Source organism: Rhineura floridana, chromosome 1, assembly GCF_030035675.1.
Source record: "Rhineura floridana isolate rRhiFlo1 chromosome 1, rRhiFlo1.hap2, whole genome shotgun sequence".
Lineage (NCBI taxonomy): Eukaryota > Metazoa > Chordata > Lepidosauria > Squamata > Rhineuridae > Rhineura > Rhineura floridana.
The window spans coordinates 96,981,493-97,001,354 of record NC_084480.1 but is presented as its reverse complement, the minus strand read 5'-3'; the positions used below and the strand labels follow the sequence as shown (position 1 = coordinate 97,001,354).

The following is a 19,862-nucleotide window of genomic DNA, read 5'->3' as shown; positions in this document are numbered from 1 at the left end:
CACTGGTAAGACCTAATTCCCCAACATCATGTGTCACCACGCGCCCTCACAGCCTTGGCCCCTTCAAAAATTGTACAACATTCTAAATTATAATCTCTCCAGATTATTGCTTTCTGCTTCTCTGTCACTGTCACCATTTGACTGTCCTTTCTCAAAGTCAGAGATATTGCTTGAATTATCGAATTTAGTGCCTCCTGCTGCTACCAAGCTGCTTGATGATGTAGATGTGATACTATCATCAGGATTCACTATCTCTTCTTCTGCAATTACAGAATCCTCACTCTATACAACTTGGCTTTTTGAAATAGGAACTAATACCAATTCCGTTCCCTCTGGCTCCAATCAGCAGAAAAGGACAAGCAAGCAAGTTAGAAGACCCTTCTCAGTGGCTAAACATTCCCCTTTCATGCTGATTGGCTGGTGGGATGCTGGAGACATAGGGAGTTTGCTGGAACCTGACTGCCAAAAAAGGAAAGGATCTAAGACCCCCCCAAGACCTCGGATGACTACACCCCTGGTCCCCATCACACCCATTCTCTGAAAGCCGCCTCCTAGTTACTACCACAGCACCTAGGGCACAGGAAACGACGCACATTAAGTGTCCTCTCTAGGGGCCTGTTTTTCATTCCCACCAGCAGTTTGGATTTCAGGCACGGGGTGGCGCCAGAGCTCACTAAAGGCTGATGGCACTGCGGTGGATTTTCCTGGTCCCTTTTTTAAATTACTGCGGAGAAGAGATGTGGGAGGGGTGAGAGCAACCTACGGAGCGACCACTAATGAAAAGATAAATTCCATGACAAAGCGTTTTTAATGTCAGTCATCCATCACGTGCCTGAGAATGAAAAACGATTCCTTGTAATTATCTCATGATAAAGGAGAATATCATTTTTTCTCATTAGCAAAAGCTTTCCCTCTCCATCTCTGTCCCTACTCAGACGTGTGTGTATATTGCATGCGTACACGTGACAGCAGGAGGCGTGTGTCTATATGGCAAATAAACCCCTAACCGTGTGTATGTTTCTTACCAGGTTCCAAAACCTGCATCTCTCGCTAGGCAATCAATGACCTTTATTCGATCTCCTAAATTCTTCGTCTTGATTTGAAAATGACTAGCCGGCCGCATCGAGGGACCTGCAATGGCCAGTTACTGCAGGAAGCTGCTTGTTTGTGTGTGTGGGTGCGTGAGTGAGTGAGAGAGACTCGCTTTCTCCGCTCTCTCTCCCCCTTGCATGGATTGGCGTCGGGATGTGCGGAAAGCTCCCCCCCTTTTTTTTAAAATGCCGATCTTCGAGATCCTTTTTCAAACAAGTCTATCAGCCGCTTTCGATTCAGATCACGTCTTTTGGGGGGGAGGTGGGGGGGGAAGGAAGAGGATGATGGCGAGGGTTAGCACCGCGCTCTTCTGGTTTGCACAGTGGAAAGAGGCTGGAGGGTTTTAAACACACACACACACAGGAGAGACACATAAAACAAACAAGAAAAAGAGGCTCCAAGGTATTTTGCTGAGGGCGACGCGCGCTCATTTCCGCTCCCCCTGAGGCGCGCGCGCGCGACTGCGTTTGTCTGTGTATACAGATTCCTGCATGACTATTGGTATCTCTCATGCTAAGCAGCCCACACCTCCCTCCCCCCTCCTTTTTAAATTTTGGCTTTCAGGCTGGGCTTTTTTTTAAAGGAGTTTCTACCCCTCCTTGCGTCAGTCGCACGTCACTTTGCCGGTGACAGCCCCTAGGTTTGGGCTGGAGCAGGAGCCTCGAGTCGCTCTATTATCAGCGGCGAGTGGAGCAGGAGGAGAAGACGACGACGAGGGCGGCGTATAGGACGGTGTCTGTGTGAGTGCGCGAGCAAACGAGGGGCGACGAGGCGACATCTCTCCCCTTACACACCCACCCACACCCCTTTCCCCTCCCTGCGGTGGTGGTCAACAGGGGCTGGAGGAGCTGGAGTAGGTAGCCGCAGCAGCTGCTCGTTCCCGAAGGGCTCAGCCTAGGTAGGAGACGCAGCCACCTGGCGGAGGAGGAGGAGGAGGAGGAGGAGAAGGGCTCAGAATGCAGCACCGTTATTATTCGGGCAACGGCGGCGGCCAGCAGTCTTCTGCGCGCGACGAGGAATGGCCCGGCTCAGCCTGCGCCCCCTGTTTGTAGGGTGGCGGGAAGCCGGTAGGGAGCCTGTAGGAGGGGAGGTGGAGGTGGTGGTGGTGGGATGAATCCTAGCAGGTCTCTGCTCGCCCGCCGCTAACCCTCACCGGGCGCCTCTCGCTTTCTCTTTTGCAGCCTCAGAAGGTCTCTCGCTTTTCGCCGCTCTTGCCCCGGCTGCCGCGCCAGGAGAGGTTTTTTCCCTCCTTCTTCCCACCGGCTGACGAAGCCCAGGCGGAGTCGCCGCCTAGGGGTGAGACAAGAAGAAAGCGGCGGCAGTAGCCGCTACTGGAACTCCGCGCGCGCGGGTGACGAGAAGATGCCCGAGTGACTGACTCGCCGTCGTCGGAATAGCCGCGCTGGATTGATTGTGTTTTGCGGGCGGGCGGGAACGAAGGAAGGAAAGGAGAGCGAGTCGGTGGCACCACCACCACCTCCACCAGCATGGGGGCCTGGCCAAGGACGTGGTGGTGGCGGCGGCAGCAGCTGCAGGGCTCCCCGCAGCCGACGGCGACTCGCTTCTGGAGCTTGTGCTGGCTGATGCTGGGCGCCTGGCGGGGGCTTCTCGCCTCTGCTTGCCCCATCTCGTGCACGTGCAGCCCTGAGCACCCCGAGCAGATCTGGTGCCTCGGACCCGCGAGCCTCGTGTCCTTCCCTGTGCTGGGCAAGAGGAGCCAGCCGGAGAAAGTCACCGACATGTGAGTGAGCAGCGCCTGGGCTGGGGTTGGGGCATCGGTGGGAGGCTGGACCAGGCAGGGACGGTGGAAAGGAAGGAGGCAGCCGACGAGCCAGCAAGACCGGTCTGTCTGTCTGTCTGTCCGTCTTAACAAACTAAAATCGTTTTTCAATATCTTCTCAGTATCTATAAAACAATTTTACACACACAGGTAGGCACATCCATATAGTTCACAGGCAACACACACACAAACTAAACAAGGCACTCTTACGTTTAAGATTTCTCATAATTCCAGCATCCACAAATAATGCAGACATGTAGTTTACTATTTATTTATTTTCCATAAACACCCACTTTTAAATGCTAAACAGTACCTAAATTGCCATCCTGTCCCATTTGTTAGGGATTTAAAAATACGCATACATCATAGGATGCATAATAACCACATTATAGGCTCATTATTTCCCCCCCTATTTTCCTAAAACACACACACAGCAACCTCTCCCAGCAACAAAATGATAAAATGTGAATTCAAACTAAGCATGTCTATTTTTGTCTGCATTAAGCTTTTTATAGACCCCATTCTGGTGCTGTGACCAGATGTATACCCATATAACATTCATGTCCACTTTTTCAGAGGATTGAGTCACAGGAAGAATAGCTGCTGTGTGTGCCTGTGTACAGAGCCAGTGACAGTGTTGTAGCTAATAGATAGGAGGAAATCCTTGCTTTCTGAGCTGCTTTTCTCTGGGGTGAGCAAGATAAGTTTTTAACATTTTTTTTTTGCATTGCTTCAGGAAGTCATTCTGTACTACCAAAACATTTCACTCCATTTCTTTGTATTGGAAAAAAAGGCATCCTAGCAATAGGCAAATAGATTCTTCCTAAGCGGACTCTGCATAAGAAAACTGTCTTAGAGATCTTTTGCAAAAGCTGTGTAAGAGGAGATGGTCTGTGTATAGCAATGCACTTGCTCAAAAGGCAACTTGCTGGAAGCCTAAAAGCCTGAGCTGATCTAATTTAGATTTGACTTTCCCTGAGATATAATTTGGAAAGCATTTAGCTTATAAATCTTAATTGCCCACAGTACAATTTCCTGGGAATAAACTAGATGATAAAGCAATAAAGGGCATAGATTGGTGTTGGTTTTAGTACAAGGCTAGTACTCTGTTACAAACCTGCTGTCAGATTTTGCTAGGGAGAGAGGCAAGAAAACTTGTACATTCCTGCTTATTATTGGCCTTTCACAAGCTGTTAACCTTTTGTAAATAAGGGAAAATAAGGGCCTATAGGCTAGTTGTGTGTAGCAGACAAAAACTGTGTACTAGTAAATGCCATTTTATTTGTTTCTATCATATTCATTTTGCACACATAGAGAAGGTAGATGGGATTTATTTCCTCCTTGTCAGCATGTTTCCTTCAATGTGGAATCATAGTGTCCTCACTTGCTAACATGCATTCTTCCATGTACAGTGTAGGACGAATTGGGTAATGGTAGTAGTTATGAATAAAGAATTCCTTATCTTTCTTTCTTCTAGGATATATTACATCGTAGGTTCCAAGTTGTGGGGTGGTCCACCCCTTAAGGGGCATAGGAAACTTGGAGTGGAAGCAGTGCTATCCCAGGAAATTATAGGAGAGGTGGACTCTTCTCCCCTCCCCCAACAAAGAATTGAATGGGTTTAACGCCAACTACTAGAGGAGCCTAACTGATCTATGGTTGGGTTTGTGGAGTCACTCCTATCAGTCCAACTGAATGAGAGAAAGAAGCTTGAGAAAAGCTGCTGTGTTATTCTAACTATATTTCCTTTATTTTATCCGAGACCTCTGCTAGTGTGGCAGTCAGATTAGTATTTAGTCTTCATTTCTTGCACACATGCTCACGATGACATGCATGAATCTCTGCATATTCATTTGCAGAACAGAGAGTTGGGGCTTCATTAGCGGATTGGGGTGTCAAGAAGGTAAAGTAAGTTTCAACAAGGGGGACAAATTCAAAAAGTTTGAGAAATCTGGATTTAACCATTATATTAACCTTACTATTACCATAACAAAATGAGTCCATCTTAAAAAAATAGTTGTTGCATTATTTTAATTGCTCTGTAAATTATAACTCAAGGAAAATTGGAAAGTATTTATATTCCCCTTTAGAACATAATACTGTTTTCTCAACCCAGGCCTCATTCCTTCTGAAATAGGTGGCTGAGTATAGACTATGTACTATAGTTGGAAGTAATCATAAATCAAGAGATGTGCAAGATACAAAAGACATTTTATTTGCTCCCCTAGTTTTAGTGTGCATTGTTACCTGCAGAATTTTCGGTATACATTGTTTAAGAAGAATTTAATAAAGTGTTTCCTTTAGATATTTTGAGGCAAAAAATCCATTACCTGCATTATCACTTGTCCTGGGCTGCCTTGGTGCAGTTTAATTGTAGTTCTTCTGCAGCATTTGCCAGTGCCTGTGTTTGGCCGAAAGAGGTGGACTTGTTCCCTCAGACATTGTTCAAAGAGCTTCTTTTATTTTTGTAGCTCTTTCCTTGACAGTAATAACTGTTAGTTGTAATAGTTTTTAGTTCATCTTCAATTCAAGAAGAGTGACATTGATTTGACATCAGTCCTATCAGTCATTAAAAATATTCCCTTGTATGCTCTTCAGTATTTTTTTCTAACTTGAAATGAGACTGTAATCTAGGTTCATTTCCTGTTTGCATTTCTAAAATTTGTTAGCAATATTTATCCTCCCCATCCATGTTACCACTACTAAATCATTTGATTTTGATACTTTCTAATTTACACGATGAACTTATCCTTCCCTCCCCCCTTATTGCATTGTTTGCTAGGCTGGTCATAGAAAAATGACTGATTTCCCAGGAGATCCTATTGTCCAAATTTAAGATACAGAGCACTGAAATTGGCCTTGACCCTACAGGATGAACAGGCCAAGGCTGTTCATTAATACCTAATGTTAATTAAACGTTGGAGTTATTTTAGGGCTTTTTGTACAATATCTGTGTGGCAACTACACCATATTTAAACAAACTATTAATATGTTGCTTCCAAAACTACACACAAAATACACATATAATTGGATGCTTCCTGCATAGTATGTCACCAGGTGGTTCATCAAGCTATATAATAGCAGCTTTTATTTTTTCTGTTCTGTATGCTGCATGTTGTAAACTGGTGGAGTTTCTCATGGTTTTCACATGTAAAATGTGAGGTTCTTTATGGTGATTTTGTTTTTCTTTTAAAAATATTTGGACTAATATGTTTTATTCCATGTGTTTCCCATTGCTTTTTAAATCTAAGCTAATTTAGGATGCAAGCAATTATTTGACTTGTTTGGGGGAAATTCAGGACCCAATTATTGGAGTCAGTGGAATTTTTCAGTAGAATAGCATTAGGGCTTTTGAGGGAGATAAAATGGAGGGTTTGCTCAAGTTCATCTTTCTCATGTAGTGGTATGGTATAATGCAGAGAAGGCAGAAGAGTGTCAGATGGAGAGGTTAGGTGGACGGGAGGAGTAAGATGAGCTCAGAATGAGAGTTGTAAATGTGAGATTCTGAGATCCTACATAAGGTGAAAATGCTACAGTATTTTGAATGCCAGGTTAAGAGAAATTCCCCCTTCCCTGCAAAAACAAACACAGAACTCACTGAGTGGAAAGTGATACTTCCATTGGCTTTTTTGGTTTGGGTTTGGCCTGATAACACCAGTTAGTGAGAGGAAGGAATTTTGCTGACAATGCTTTGCACAATCTTTTTTTTAAAATTTAATAGATTATTCAGAAACCTTTTTTTAATGAATACAACAAACATGTTTTTATAACCCTATGCTTATAATAAGATTGTGTTTGATTCTGTCCCTTGAGGTCCTGGAGTGGGGTTGAAAAGCTTCAGTTATGTATACGCACTTGAATGATTTGCTCCATAATGGACCATAATCTACTTCTGACATGATTGTTGCAGGTTATTGGTTACACAAATATTCAGATATTTGCAGCAAGATACTACTAGAAAAATTAATGTAGGCCTCGCTTTGCTGCTGATACTAAGAGCTGAGGAACAAGTGTGAGGTGCTTGTCAAAGAGACAGAATTCAAAATCCACACTAATTTTGAAGCAGTTGTTTTTCAGGTCAGAGTTTCTAGAACTAAAATATTAACAAGATGGCGAATGAGCTGCTTAGAGTTTTTGATTCATATTTTCTCTTGTGCTTAAATATTCAGTTGCAAAAATCTGTGTGATATCAATAGCTTATCCCACCAAACTATTTCCTTATAGACTTCAGTGTATTGTAGCTAAGTTTCAAAGTTCTTCTGTATTACTACATTGATTTATAACTATTCAGATGATCAAAGTTTGAAATTAATTGTTCTGTTTAAGGATACATATAACGTGCCAACAAAAAGTAGGCAGCTTTTCAACTCCTTACATTGAAAAAAGCAGGTTGTATGTGTATATATTATGTATATCTAAAAGCCACAATACAAGTTTATAATGTAGTTATGTAAACCACTTCAGAACTGTTAATAAATAAGGCACATCATGCAATTTAAAGAATAAATTATTTAGCAAGGTTTGTAAGCTTATGCAGAGAGAGAGTTTCTGCTTGCATTCCTGTGAAGCTTTGTCCTGTTAATATCTTGGGTGTCTTCCATGTTTTGCTTATTATGCTGTTTGTGTAATACTATGAAAGTGTATGAAAATACACCAACTGTTTCATTTGTTTGTTTTTATTTAATGACTACTATCAACTTCTACAGAAAATTCTGCTGAGATTGAAGCTGTGCTCCTCTCTGATGATCTGAAGGTGCACACCTTCCTCATCTCCTGTCCTTTTCTTCTCTATTTTCTTCTTTTGGTGAGGAGACAGGGGAAGCACATGTGAGAGTCTGAGACTCGTAGCAGGTTGCAGGTTTCTCCCAGTAAGCAATATCTGAACAGGCCCAAAGAAATGTCATGATGGAGATATAATTGACACCAAGCTGCATATTGTGGTCATATCTGTACAGATACTCTAGGTCAGATAAATTTGCAGTGGAGCAAATCATACAGGTGTTTTGATCTCAGTACATTTTATATGATAAATTGCATGCTAACAAGTTTTAATGGGAGAATTAATTCATATTTAAAGATGTTTAAGTTGTCTTAAGGCAAGTAGAAAACATTTGTTGGGGCAACATTATCTAGGCAGGTTACTGAAGGCTGTGCAATCCCTAAAAACTCATTGGATTGCCCTGGAGGAACTTGATGGGCTAGCTCCGTCCCCTCAGTGATGCTGTGCATTCCAGCAACTCTTTGGAGCACACAATCGACTGAGTCTGAAGGGGGTCGCCTTCATCTCACAAAGGGTTTTCAATGAGGATGGAAACTCTGATTGGCCAGGATTCCCATCTCTGTGTTGGAAACACTTGATGTGATGAAGGTGACCCCCTTCAGACTCAGTCAAATTGCTGGGACATGCAGTGTCATTGTGAAGGCAGACCATGGGTTTGACAGTGAATGCCTGAAGAGGTCTTCCAGCTCTTGCATTTTCAATGTCATGGGTACCATGGCCTCCTCTTGGGCCTTCAGACTGTTTTGAGATGGGGTTGATGATATTCAGTGTTGCACGGAGAAGCTGATTTCCAGAAGGGGGGGGCACAACATTTTTAATGAGGTATTTTGCAGGATTCATCTTCCTGTGCAAGCTGTAAAACAGATCCTGTAGATAAACCTATGTATTAATTAAATATTTTATTAAATGTGATTGCTTAGACTACTCACATGAGTAAATACTTTGGAGGCAAAGCTCTGCTACTTCTATGTCATTCCTCTTCTTTCTTATCCAAGAGAAAAAGTTGTGAACCAGATCTTAACAGATATCTTAACTAGTGTAAAGCAGAGTCAGAAACCGTCAATGTAGTGCTAAACAAGCCCACAGTTTTCAGATATCGTTAACTGAGAATAGCCTTATCCAATCAGAGCAAATAATCCAATGCTATATAATTACACCAGCTTGCACACTGTCTTGGTTCAGCTATAGGTCACTGTATTTATGTTTGGAACTCTTAAAATTAGACTCTAGTCATGTTTACCACTAGCAGCATTGGAAACACTGTACAGTGATCCCATGCCCTGTTGTAAGTATCTGAGCATAGAAAACACATGGGCAGAGCTAATTGTGAGGGTCCTTCCCACCCAGAGGTGCGGTGGGAAGAAGCTGTGCAACTACAACAGATCTCACTGTGGGAAAATAGATCCCATGTTGCTAGTTGTGAATATGAATTGGGCTTGATATATTCCTGCTGTGGAATGGATTCACTGGGGACTAAATAAAAGAAATCATCCATCTAATAGTGGGCTCATGTAGTAAGTGACAATGGGATTGGAGCAAGTACCACGGAGGTACTTCCTCAGCATGCTTGAGGGAACATCAAGCTTTGCGGAAGTACAGAATACCACTGAAGTGGCAGTTCCCCTTCCCCCCATAGGCCAGGGAGAACGGTGCAAACTCAGTAGCTGCGGAATGTTTAGTGTCAGTTGGAAAAGAAAAATGGAATATATGTGTGTGTGGGTTATGCAATACCTTGATAAAGTTCCTTACAGCTCAAGGGAGGCTGGCTGACAGGAACTCCGAACAGGAGCACTCCTGTTAAAAGTTGAGGATACACGAAAACTTTTTGTTGCAGATCTCACTTGTTTAGTTTTAATAACAAACCAGGAATGTTGCCATTACTAAATTATTTTGTTTCACTGTTTTATCTGGGATTTTTGATTTTCTTAGGATTCTTGTGGTGCTGCCATGTTATTTATAGTGGTTGGTGTGCAATGGTTGGAGATTTTCTAGGTAAGAATGTCTCAACTTGTAGGGTTTTTATGGATTAGTTTATCAGAATTGCTGAGGAAACCCTAAGAGACAACTTAGGTGAGCTGTATAGTGCTTCATAAGAAAGAATGGATTCTTTTCAGCTAAAACCAAAAAAGATCAATATAATGTTTTATTGCATATTGTTAGTTCCGCCCTTCTCTTTACCAAATTCTTCCAACAGATTCTGGCTTAAGAAAACTCAAATTATGTACTCTATATGAATTCAAATAAACAGCTGCTAATTTCTTGTTATGATGTGGTTTCATTCATTTTTTTTTTTAAACTTAGAATTGTTGGTATGGTGTGGCAGATGGAAACTTAACCTGAATTTAGATAGGATAGAGACGTTGATACTTGATCAGTCCCTTGAGTTTAGGAGTGGTTTTATCTGTTCTAGAAGAGGTCATACTCCCCTTGAAGGACAACATGTGCATTTGGGAGTGTGTTTGAATTTTGGTTTGCTGTTGGGTGCTTAGGTTGAGGCTATGTCCAGGAATCCATTTTTCCTAGGTTGAGCTGCTACAGCTGTTTCTGCTCCTGAGGGATTTAAACCCCTGAATGGCTTGGGACCTGCATACCTTAGAAACTGTTTCACTACTTCCTGAAATAATTTGGAGTGGCCTTGCTCCATGTATCTGCTGTGTTGCATACTGATTGTGAGATGGACTAGAATCTTTTTTGTTGTAGTGCCACAGTTATAGATCTCCTTCTTAAGGTAAGCCAGGTAGTGTTCTTAGAGATTTAATGAAAAATTGTGACATTGTCTTTGTTTACAAATCCTACGGAGTAAGCTCATTTTAATTCTAGCTGCTGATTGTGCAGCTATATTACCACCTATTGTTTTATTATTGTATATAGAATGTGTAATGCTTGTAATCTGCTTGGAGTTAAAGAAAGGTGGGATATACCTTTGAAAATAAATTAGTTGTGTATAGTGTTGGTATAGGTAGTGGATCATGAAGGAAATAGTCATGCAGGACATAAAAACTGTGAACTTACAGTGCCTTTTCACACTGAAGCCATGTTTAGAAATTGATCTCCGTAATTATGGGAATAGGATTTTACTATGATAAGCAAGACTTTTGAAAATCTTAGTTTACTGTATGTCAGTTAATGGATCGTTTATGGAACTCTGTGCATGCATGCAAAAAAAAGGTGTCACAAGATGTATCGCATAATAAATGGCTGCTTTAAGGGAAAGAAGACAGAAAGGAGAACATGCTCCGATGCTCACTGATATAAAACTATTGTAGCTTTAAGGGGAACCTGATCTCTATTTAAAAGGGAGGTCTTGCTAACTACTGTAGCACTAAAGATTTGCAGAAGGGCAACGGGGTCAATCTGTATAGTTCTGTATATTTTTCACTTATTGATACTCACAGAGACTCCAGACTTTTTTTCTTTTGCAGCTGAAGTCAATATTAATACCTTCTTGAGAATCAAACCACAACTGAAGGTACTTTAAAGAGCATTTGGTATTTTACATTATCTGTTTTCTTCCAGGATTAATCTGAAGGCCCTATGCGGAATCATATTCTTGCACCCAGCCCCCAACCATCTCATACATAGAAATATTTTGCACTGACATAGAAATGCGAAAGCAAGGAAATGGGAGCAGGCTATCTTGGCTATCACATCCAACCATTGATATACTCACTGTATAGAGAATACAGTCATTTCTGCTCCTTAGCATGAACAAGCTATATTTCCCAATAGCTCATAATATGGCCACTGTTAACTAATAAGCAAGCAGGCAAAATATGGTGACCTATGGAAATTTTATGGAAGCCAAGTTGAAGGTGCAATTTTATTTATTTATTTATTTATTTATTATTTAATTTATATCCCGCCCTTCCTCCCAGCAGGAGCCCATTTTGACACACACAACACACTTGAGAGCTGAGCTCACAGTGAATATGAACTGGTGATGGCTGCATCAGTTTAGCTATGCCTTTGCTATGTGGAGTAAGCCATCCTTCCTTTCATCAGGGTCTTGAAACAGATCGTATTTGTCTGCATGATAACTAGTCCATATGACTCTGACTTGGTATGAGAAAGTGGTAAATTCTGATGACAAGAGGCTAGATTTTTTTTTTATGGGTCCATAAATATTGGCTTAGTGTACTGTTCAGATTTTGTCTGTCCACCACAATACCTGCCCCTCCTCTAGTTATCTAACATGCACATTGATGGGGGAGGCAGAGATTTGTTACATTTCATTGGGAAAGCTCATTATCTTCTCCAGACAACAGCACTAGTAATACCTGACTTCTCTCCCAAGTCCTCTGTGCTTGTCAGGACTCTAGGAGAGCCAGGACCTTGCCCAGCATGGAGGTGTAGGTGATGGGGGCAGTTGCATCTCTTGCTCCTCTATCTGTCATGCAGGTTTCAAAGGCATCAGACCCTTGCCTGAACATGAAGGGTTGGCAGCCTAGTTCCTCCATGCCACTATCTGAACTCACTCTGTAACTGACATTGTTTCATATAAGCAGTGATTGTTTCCATTGTATCAGTCTGTTCTTATGGTAATGATCATATAGCAACACATGCACCCTTGTTCCTCACCTCAGATATCTCTGTCATGGGGCACATGTGACTGAGAAGTCGGCCAGTAGGTTCTCTATCATAACCCACTAGAGTTGACATTCTGCATTTTGCCCCCGGTCTTGCAACTGGCGCATTAGTAAGATTTATGGCAGTTTAATGGCCTCTTAACTCTCCATGCCCCCCTTGGTAAAGTCAGCAGTTGGACTGTGTGAAAGGGAGGGTATAATTGGGCATCTTGGAAAAATAACCAGCAGGCACTGGCAGTCGTCCAAATTAACATGTGGGAGGCGCATGGCTGGGTGGGACCTAAACTGGACTATTGCTCCAAGTGCTAGTTCTCAGGACTTGCAATCACACTTCAAAATGGATGGATCAGTCTGTTTCATTCATAAGACTATTCCATCTGATTTCTGCATTAATCTGAGAATTGTTTTTAAATGTGTATGCAAATTCATATTTAAATACATATTTTGAATGTATTTTCTCATGAAATATGAACAATTATAAATGTGTATTAAAATTCATTTTATCATAAAATATGCATTTTATGTGCATCTGGTACATTTGTGGAGCTGAGAACTGCATTACAAATTCAGAAAAGTGTGATATCTGAAGGGTAACCATATTCTGATTTACACATTATTCCAGGAGATGCGGATCAGGTTAGTTCGTATTGGAATTCACAAAGACTGAATTCCCCACATTCAGACTCTTGGGTATATATGCATGTATCTCTCTCTCCCTGTCCCATTTCCAGATTCCAAGGCAAAGCAGGGAAGTGGTTACCCAAGCTAGGGAGGTCGTATGAGAACCAGAGATCTGGCAAGAAAGCTGTCCAATAGTGTTCGCAAGGTCAGAAGCCAAGTGCTGATGAGCAGGTTGCTGAGGAGACAGCTAGACCTGGGTGCTGGTCCATAGAATTGTAGAACAGCAGATTCCAGGCAGCAGCTGAGGGTTTTTGTAGTCAGCCTAGACCCCTAGAAGAACCCTGATCTTAACCATTACCTTAACACAAAGATTCCTCCTCAGAGTGAGGCTCTGAAATGGGATGCTTCATGTGCCCAGATGACAGTTGCACCATCTAGTCTGAGCTACCGTTTGGGTTTCTTGACATCTCTCTCTCCTGTTCTGGTCCCAAGGAGGAGCTTATGGGTCACAGCAAAGCAAGTTACTTGTCACAGCACCATGGAGACTGCCTAGTGCAAAATATGCTCCAACAAGCCCTTTTGAGCCTCTGCCTCCAGTCCACCTCTTCTGTGCTCTCCCCCTTTTGTTGGAGACCTGCAGAATCTTAAAAGGCCAATCCTCTGTACTGAAGATGAGTGTGTCTCCTTTGCTTTATGGTCTGCAGTCTGGTGCACTCCCTGTGCCACCGGACTGGTGAGGTAGTGCTAGAGGCAGCCGGTTCATCAGGGGGAGGTGTTGGCTCTGCTGCTAGTTGAACATAACATCACAACAATTTCATTTTGATGTAGTGTTAACTCTGGTATAGTGGCTATTAAAAAAATATTGTGAAGCTCTTGTGAGAAGTTCCTATTGGCATTAATGAACGACTCTCAACTCTCCGGTTAAAACTTGACAAAAACCAGCAGGCAACTATTGTAAGTGCTTATGCACCAACATTTAGATGGTGATGAAGATATCAAGGAAAATTTTTATAACCAGCTGGACACCATCTTATCAGAGATACCCAAGGAGGATAAAATTATTCTCTTGGGTGATTTGAATGCAAGAGTTGGGCGTGATTTCGATTTATGGCCAGAAACCATTGGAAAGAGGGAGTTGGCAATAGCAACCTGAATAGCATTCTACTTCTGACTAAATGTGCAGAGCATAATCTTGTTATTACTAAACACACTCTTTCATCAGAAAATAAATTTAAAATATCATGGAAGCACCCTCGGTCAAAACACTGGCATCTCCTGGATTACGTAATTGTCCGTTCCAGAGATCGTCGTGATGTACTCCTCACTAGGGCCGTGATGAGTGCTGATGACTGCTGGACAGTTCACTGATTAATTCGATCCACTATGGTCATTAATATTGTTCCTCAACGTAGACTCCAAGGAAGAAAACCAAGGCTTAAAATGAACATCCATGCCCTTCAAGATCCTATTAAGCGAGCCTGCTTTCAAACAACTCTCAAGAAACATCTACTGACGGAACTCCCTGAAAATGTCGAGGAACACTGGGTTAAACTGAAGACATCCATTATTGCAGCATGTGAACAAACTATTGGATACCAAACTACGAAACATCAGGATTGGTTTGATGAGAATGATAGTGAGATTGAACATATCATTGACAAGAAAAGGAAAGCCTTCCAGATATGGCAGAAAGACATTAACTGTGTTGCCAGTGCAAAGGCTGAGGTCCAAAGAAGAACTAGAGAACTTAAGAACGCCTGGTGGATAAAGAAAGCTCAAGAAATCCAGCACTTTGCAGATGCTCACAATGCATGGGGCTTTTTTAATGCCACAAAGGCCATCTATGGACCAACAAATTACGGTACAAATCCCTTACGTTCAATGGATGGTAGCAAACTTCTTAAGGATAAAGAGTATTGCAATGCGCTGGAAACAGCATTACCATGACCTCCTTAATCGTAACTCTGTTGTGGCTGATGAGGTCTTCTCTCAAATTCCACAACAACAAACTAGATACGAGCTTGCAGTATCGCCTAATTTGGATGAAGTCAGTGAAGCCATCAATCAAATGAAGAACAACAAAGCTTGTGGACCTGATGGGATTCCTGCTGAAGTCTTTAAAGAAGGTGGGCCTGAACTTCCACAACAACTTCAGAAGCTCAGCGAAAAAATCTGGATGAGGGAGGAGATCCCGGAAGACTTTAGAGACGCCATAATTATTACCCTATTTAAGAAGGGTGATAGAACAGATTGTGGGAACTATCGAGGTATCTTTCTTCTTGCTACCACAGGTAAAATCCTTGCAAGGACCCTCGCAAATCACCTCCTGCCTATCTCAGAGGATGTCCTCCCAGAATCTCAAAATGGTTTCCACCCTTCCAGGGAGACAGTGGACATGATGTTCACTGCACGACAGCTTCAAGAAAAATGCCGGGAGCAGAATCAACCTTTATATATTTATTTTATTTATTTATTATTTATTTATTTAATTCAATTTTTATACCGCCCATAGCAAGGCTCTCTGGGCGGTGTATATTGGATAAAAAATATATATTTACATTCAATTTAAAAACCACCTGAACATCAAATCAACAATTTAAACATACAACAAAAGTGAGATTAACATAATAAACCCATATTAAATACAAATCAAAAGTAATTAGAGAAAAAAGATGAAACATATAACTATCTTTACAAACATTAAATACAAATACTAAAATACTAAAAATATTAAAATGCCTGGGCAAAGAGGAAGGTTTTCACCTGGTGCCGAAAAGATAATAAAGTAGGCGCCAGGCGTACCTCGTCAGGAAGGGTGTTCCATAGTTCGGGGGCCGCTACCGAGAAGGCCCTCTTTCTTGTAGTCGCCTTCCGGGCATCTTTCTGAGTAGGCACCTGGAGGTCTTCGATGTTGAGCACAGTGTACGGGTAGGTTCATATCGGGAGAGACATTCCATCAGGTATTGTGGGCCCGTGCCGTGTAAGGCTTTATAGGTTAAAACCAGCACCTTGAATCGGGCCCGGAAACATATAGGCAGCCAGTGCAAGCAGGCCAGAATCGGTGTCACATGTTCCGACCGCTTGGTCCCGGTTATTAATCTGGCCGCTGCATTCTGCACAAGCTGCAGTTTCCAAACCGTCTTCAAGGGTAGCCCCACGTATAGTGCATTGCAGTAGTCCAATCTTGAGGTTACCAGAGCATGGACAACTGAAGCAAGATGTTCCCTGTCCAGATACGGGCGTAGCTGGGCTACCAGCCTAAGTTGGTAAAAAGCACTCCGTGCCACCGAGGCCACCTGCGCCTCAAGTGACAAGGACGGGTCCAGAAGGACTCCCAAGCTGCGCACCTGCTCCTTCAGGGGGAGTGTAACCTCATCCAGAACAGGTCAAACATCCAACTGGTCAGGGGATCCATTTACTAACAGCATCTCAGTCTTGTCTGGATTGAGCTTCAATTTGTTCGCTCTCATCCAGTCCATTATCGCGGCCAAGCATCGGTTTAGGACCTTGACAGCCTCGCCTGAAGAAGATGAAAAGGAGAAGTAGAGCTGCGTATCATCAGCATACTGATGAGAACGCACTCCAAAACTCCTGATGACAGCACCCAGCGGCTTCATATAGATGTTAAAGAGCATGGGGGACAGAGCTGATCCCTGCGGGACTCCATATTGGAGCGCCCAGGGCGTCGAGTAGTGCTCCCCAAGCACTACTTTCTGGAGACGACCTGCCAGATAGGAGCGGAACCACTGCCAGGCAGTACCTCCAACTCCCAAATCTGCAAGCCTCCCCAGAAGGATACCATGGTCGATGGTATCAAAAGCCGCTGAGAGATCAAGGAGAATCAACAGAGTTACACTCCCTCTGTCTTTCTCCCGACAAAGGTCATCATACAGGGCGACCAAGGCTATCTCCGTACCAAAACCGGGCCTGAAACCCGATTGAAATGGATCCAGATAATCGGTCTCATCCAAGAGTGCCTGGAGCTGGGATGCAACCACCCTCTCCAGAACCTTGCCCAGGAATGGCACATTTGCTACCGGCCTATAGTTATTCAAATTATCTGGGTCCAGGGAAGATTTCTTCAAAAGCGGTCTCACCACCGCCGCCTTAAGGCAGTGCGGGACCACTCCCTCACATAGTGAGGCATTAATCACTTCCCTGGCCCAGCCGGCAGTGCCATCCCTGCTAGCTTTTATTAGCCAAGAGGGGCAGGAAGTGGTTGCACGCACCTGTCCAAGCACCTTGTCCACGTCCTCAAGCTGCACCAATTGAAACTCATCCAACAAAATATGACCAGACTGTGCTCCGGAGACCTCATTTGATTCCACTGCTATAACATTGGAGTCTAAGTCCTGACGAATGCAAGAGATTTTATTCTGGAAGTGCTTGGCAAATTCGTCACATCGAGCTTTAGAAGATTCCATCACGTCCTTAGGGCCAGAATGTAAGAGCCCTCTGACAGTTTGAAACAGCTCCGCCGGACGGGAGATAGATGATTGAATAGAGGCAGTGATATGTTGTTTCTTTGCTGCCCGCCCCACCCCAAAATACGTCTTATTATAAGCACTCACCAGTGCAAAGTTGCATTCGTCAGGGGTCCGTCTCCATCTGCACTCAAGCCGTCTCCTATATTGTTTCATCGCCGTCAGCTCCAGAGTATACCATTTATTGATCTGACTAAGGCATTTGATACTGTGAATCGAGCCGCTCTCTGGACCATCCTTCTGAAAACTGAATGCCCTGATAAATTTGTGAATATTTTGCGACTCCTTCATGACAACATGACAACATGACAGCGACAATTTTGGATAACAATGGCTTTCAGAGCGATCCATTCAGAGTCAGATCAGGTGTAAAATGGATGTGTCATTGCTCCTACCTTATTTGCTATCTTCATTGCTATATCGTATTGAGGGGAAACTTCCTGCTGGTATGGAAATCATATATCAAACAGATGGAATAATCATAATCATAATCATAATAATAATAAATTTAATTTTTGTGTCGCCTATCTGGCCGAAGCCACTCTAGGCGACATACACGTTAAAATACAATAAAATACAATATAAATACAGCATAAAATACAATGCAGTCAACAATAACCATTTTAAATAGCAGCAGTATAAAACAATATAGGGCAATCAATAGACAATTTTAAACAATTTTAGCCCATCCCGGAGATCCCAAAGGCCTGTCCAAAGAGCCAAGTTTTTAAGGCTCAGCGAAATATATCCAGGGATGGCGAGGATCGAACGGGAGGGAGTTCCACAGAGTGGGGGCCACCACTGAAAATGCCCTCTCTCTAGTCCCCACCAACCTAGCTGTTTTCGTCGGTGGGACTGAGAGAAGGCCCTGCGTGGCTGATCTAGTCAGGCGGCTTAGTTGGTGGTACTGGAGGTGCTCCTTCAGGTAAACTGGGCCGAGACCGTATAGGGATTTAAAGGTTAACACCAACACCTTGAATTGGGCCTGGAAAACAACTGGGAGCCAATGTAGATGAAATAATACTGGCGTAATGTGATCACGGCGGCAGCTGTTTGTGAGCAGATGAGCCGCCGCATTCTGCACCAGTTGTAATTTCCGGACTGTTTTCAAGGGTAACTCCACGTAGAGCGCATTGCAGTAGTCTAATCGAGAGGTGACCAGAGCATGTACTACCAGTGGGAGCTGATGAATAGGGAGGTAGGGTTGCAGCCTCCATATAAGGTGTAGCTGATACCAAGCTGCCCGGCTCACTGCCGAAATCTGAGCCTCCATGGACAGCTTGGAATCAAGAACAACCCCGAGGCTGCGGACCTGATCCTTCAGTGGTAGACTCACCCCATTAAGCTTCAGGTCAACAACACCTAACCTTAACCTGTCACCCACAAGCAGCACCTCGGTCTTATCAGGATTGAGCTTCAGCCTGTTCCTTCCCATCCACCCACTCAAGGATTCCAGGCACTTGGACAAGGTTTCCACAGCCAACTCCGGTGAGGATTTAAAAGAGAGATAGAGCTGCGTGTCATCAGCATATTGGTGACACCGCAGCCCAAAACTCCTGATGATGGCTCCCAGCGGTTTTACATAGATGTTAAATAGCATGGGGGAGAGGATAGAGCCCTGTGGCACTCCACAAATGAGAGGGGCCAAGGGTCTGAGACCTCATCCCCCAATGCTACCTGTTGATGCCTGTCAGAGAGAAAGGATCGGAACCACTGTAAAACAGTGCCTCCTATTCCCAATCCCTCCAGGCGATCTAACAGGATACCGTTGTCAACGGTATCAAAAGCCGCTGAGAGATCCAGGAGGACAAGAAACGTGAATTCTCCCCTATCTAATGCCCTCCTCATATCATCCACCAGAGTGACCAAGGCTGTTTCAGTACCATGTCCAGTCCTGAAACCTGATTGGTATGGATCCAAATAATCCGTTTCATCCAAGTGTGCTGACAACTGGTTAGCCACCACTCGCTCAATGATCTTGCCCAAAAATGGCAAATTCGAAATGGGGCGAAAGTTGTTCAAGACTTGGGAATCCAAGGAGGACTTTTTAAGGATAGGTTTTATGATTGCCTCCTTGAGGGCCGGTGGCAGTACACTCTCCTTCAAGGATGCATTTACCACCGCCCTGATCCCTTCGCCCAATTTCTCCTTGCAGTTCATAAGGAAACATGATGGGCAAGGATCAGTCAGACAGGTGGTTGGCTTTACCGTTGAAAGCACCTTGTCCACATCCTCAGAAGGAAGAGGCCAGAACCGATCCCACTGAACCGGATTGTGACTGGTCAACTCTGGATCCTCCACTGCATCCGCAGCGTACGGAATCGAGTTCTTTAGGTGTTCGACTTTATCAGCAAAGTGCCTTGCCAATTTGTCACAGGAAGCCTTAGAATGCTCCAAGGGTTCCTGGGCAACTGGACCGACCAGGCTTTGGACCACTTGGAACAGCTTCCTGGGACAGCACTCTGCGGATGCAATAGAGGCGGCAAAGAAATCCTTCTTTGTTGCCTTTATTGCCACCT

The 19,862-nt window shown here is 43.5% G+C and overlaps 1 protein-coding gene across 5 annotated transcripts in view; it reads left to right on the top strand.

Annotated features, from left to right (window-relative positions):
* Nucleotides 1-1,596: 1,596 nt before the first annotated feature.
* Nucleotides 1,597-19,862, top strand: part of NTRK2 (neurotrophic receptor tyrosine kinase 2) — a 305,262-nt gene continuing 286,996 nt past the window's right edge. For 3 of the 5 annotated variants that reach the window (XM_061626834.1, XM_061626806.1, XM_061626842.1), the window contains exons 1-2: nucleotides 1,597-1,990; nucleotides 2,274-2,833. In XM_061626834.1, the coding sequence (XP_061482818.1) occupies nucleotides 2,580-2,833 (254 nt within the window). In that variant the 5' untranslated portion in view covers nucleotides 1,597-1,990; nucleotides 2,274-2,579. Of the gene's footprint in view, nucleotides 1,991-2,084; nucleotides 2,160-2,273; nucleotides 2,834-19,862 lie in introns of those variants that run through there. The other 2 variants (XM_061626814.1, XM_061626824.1) reach the window with 2 other exon arrangements.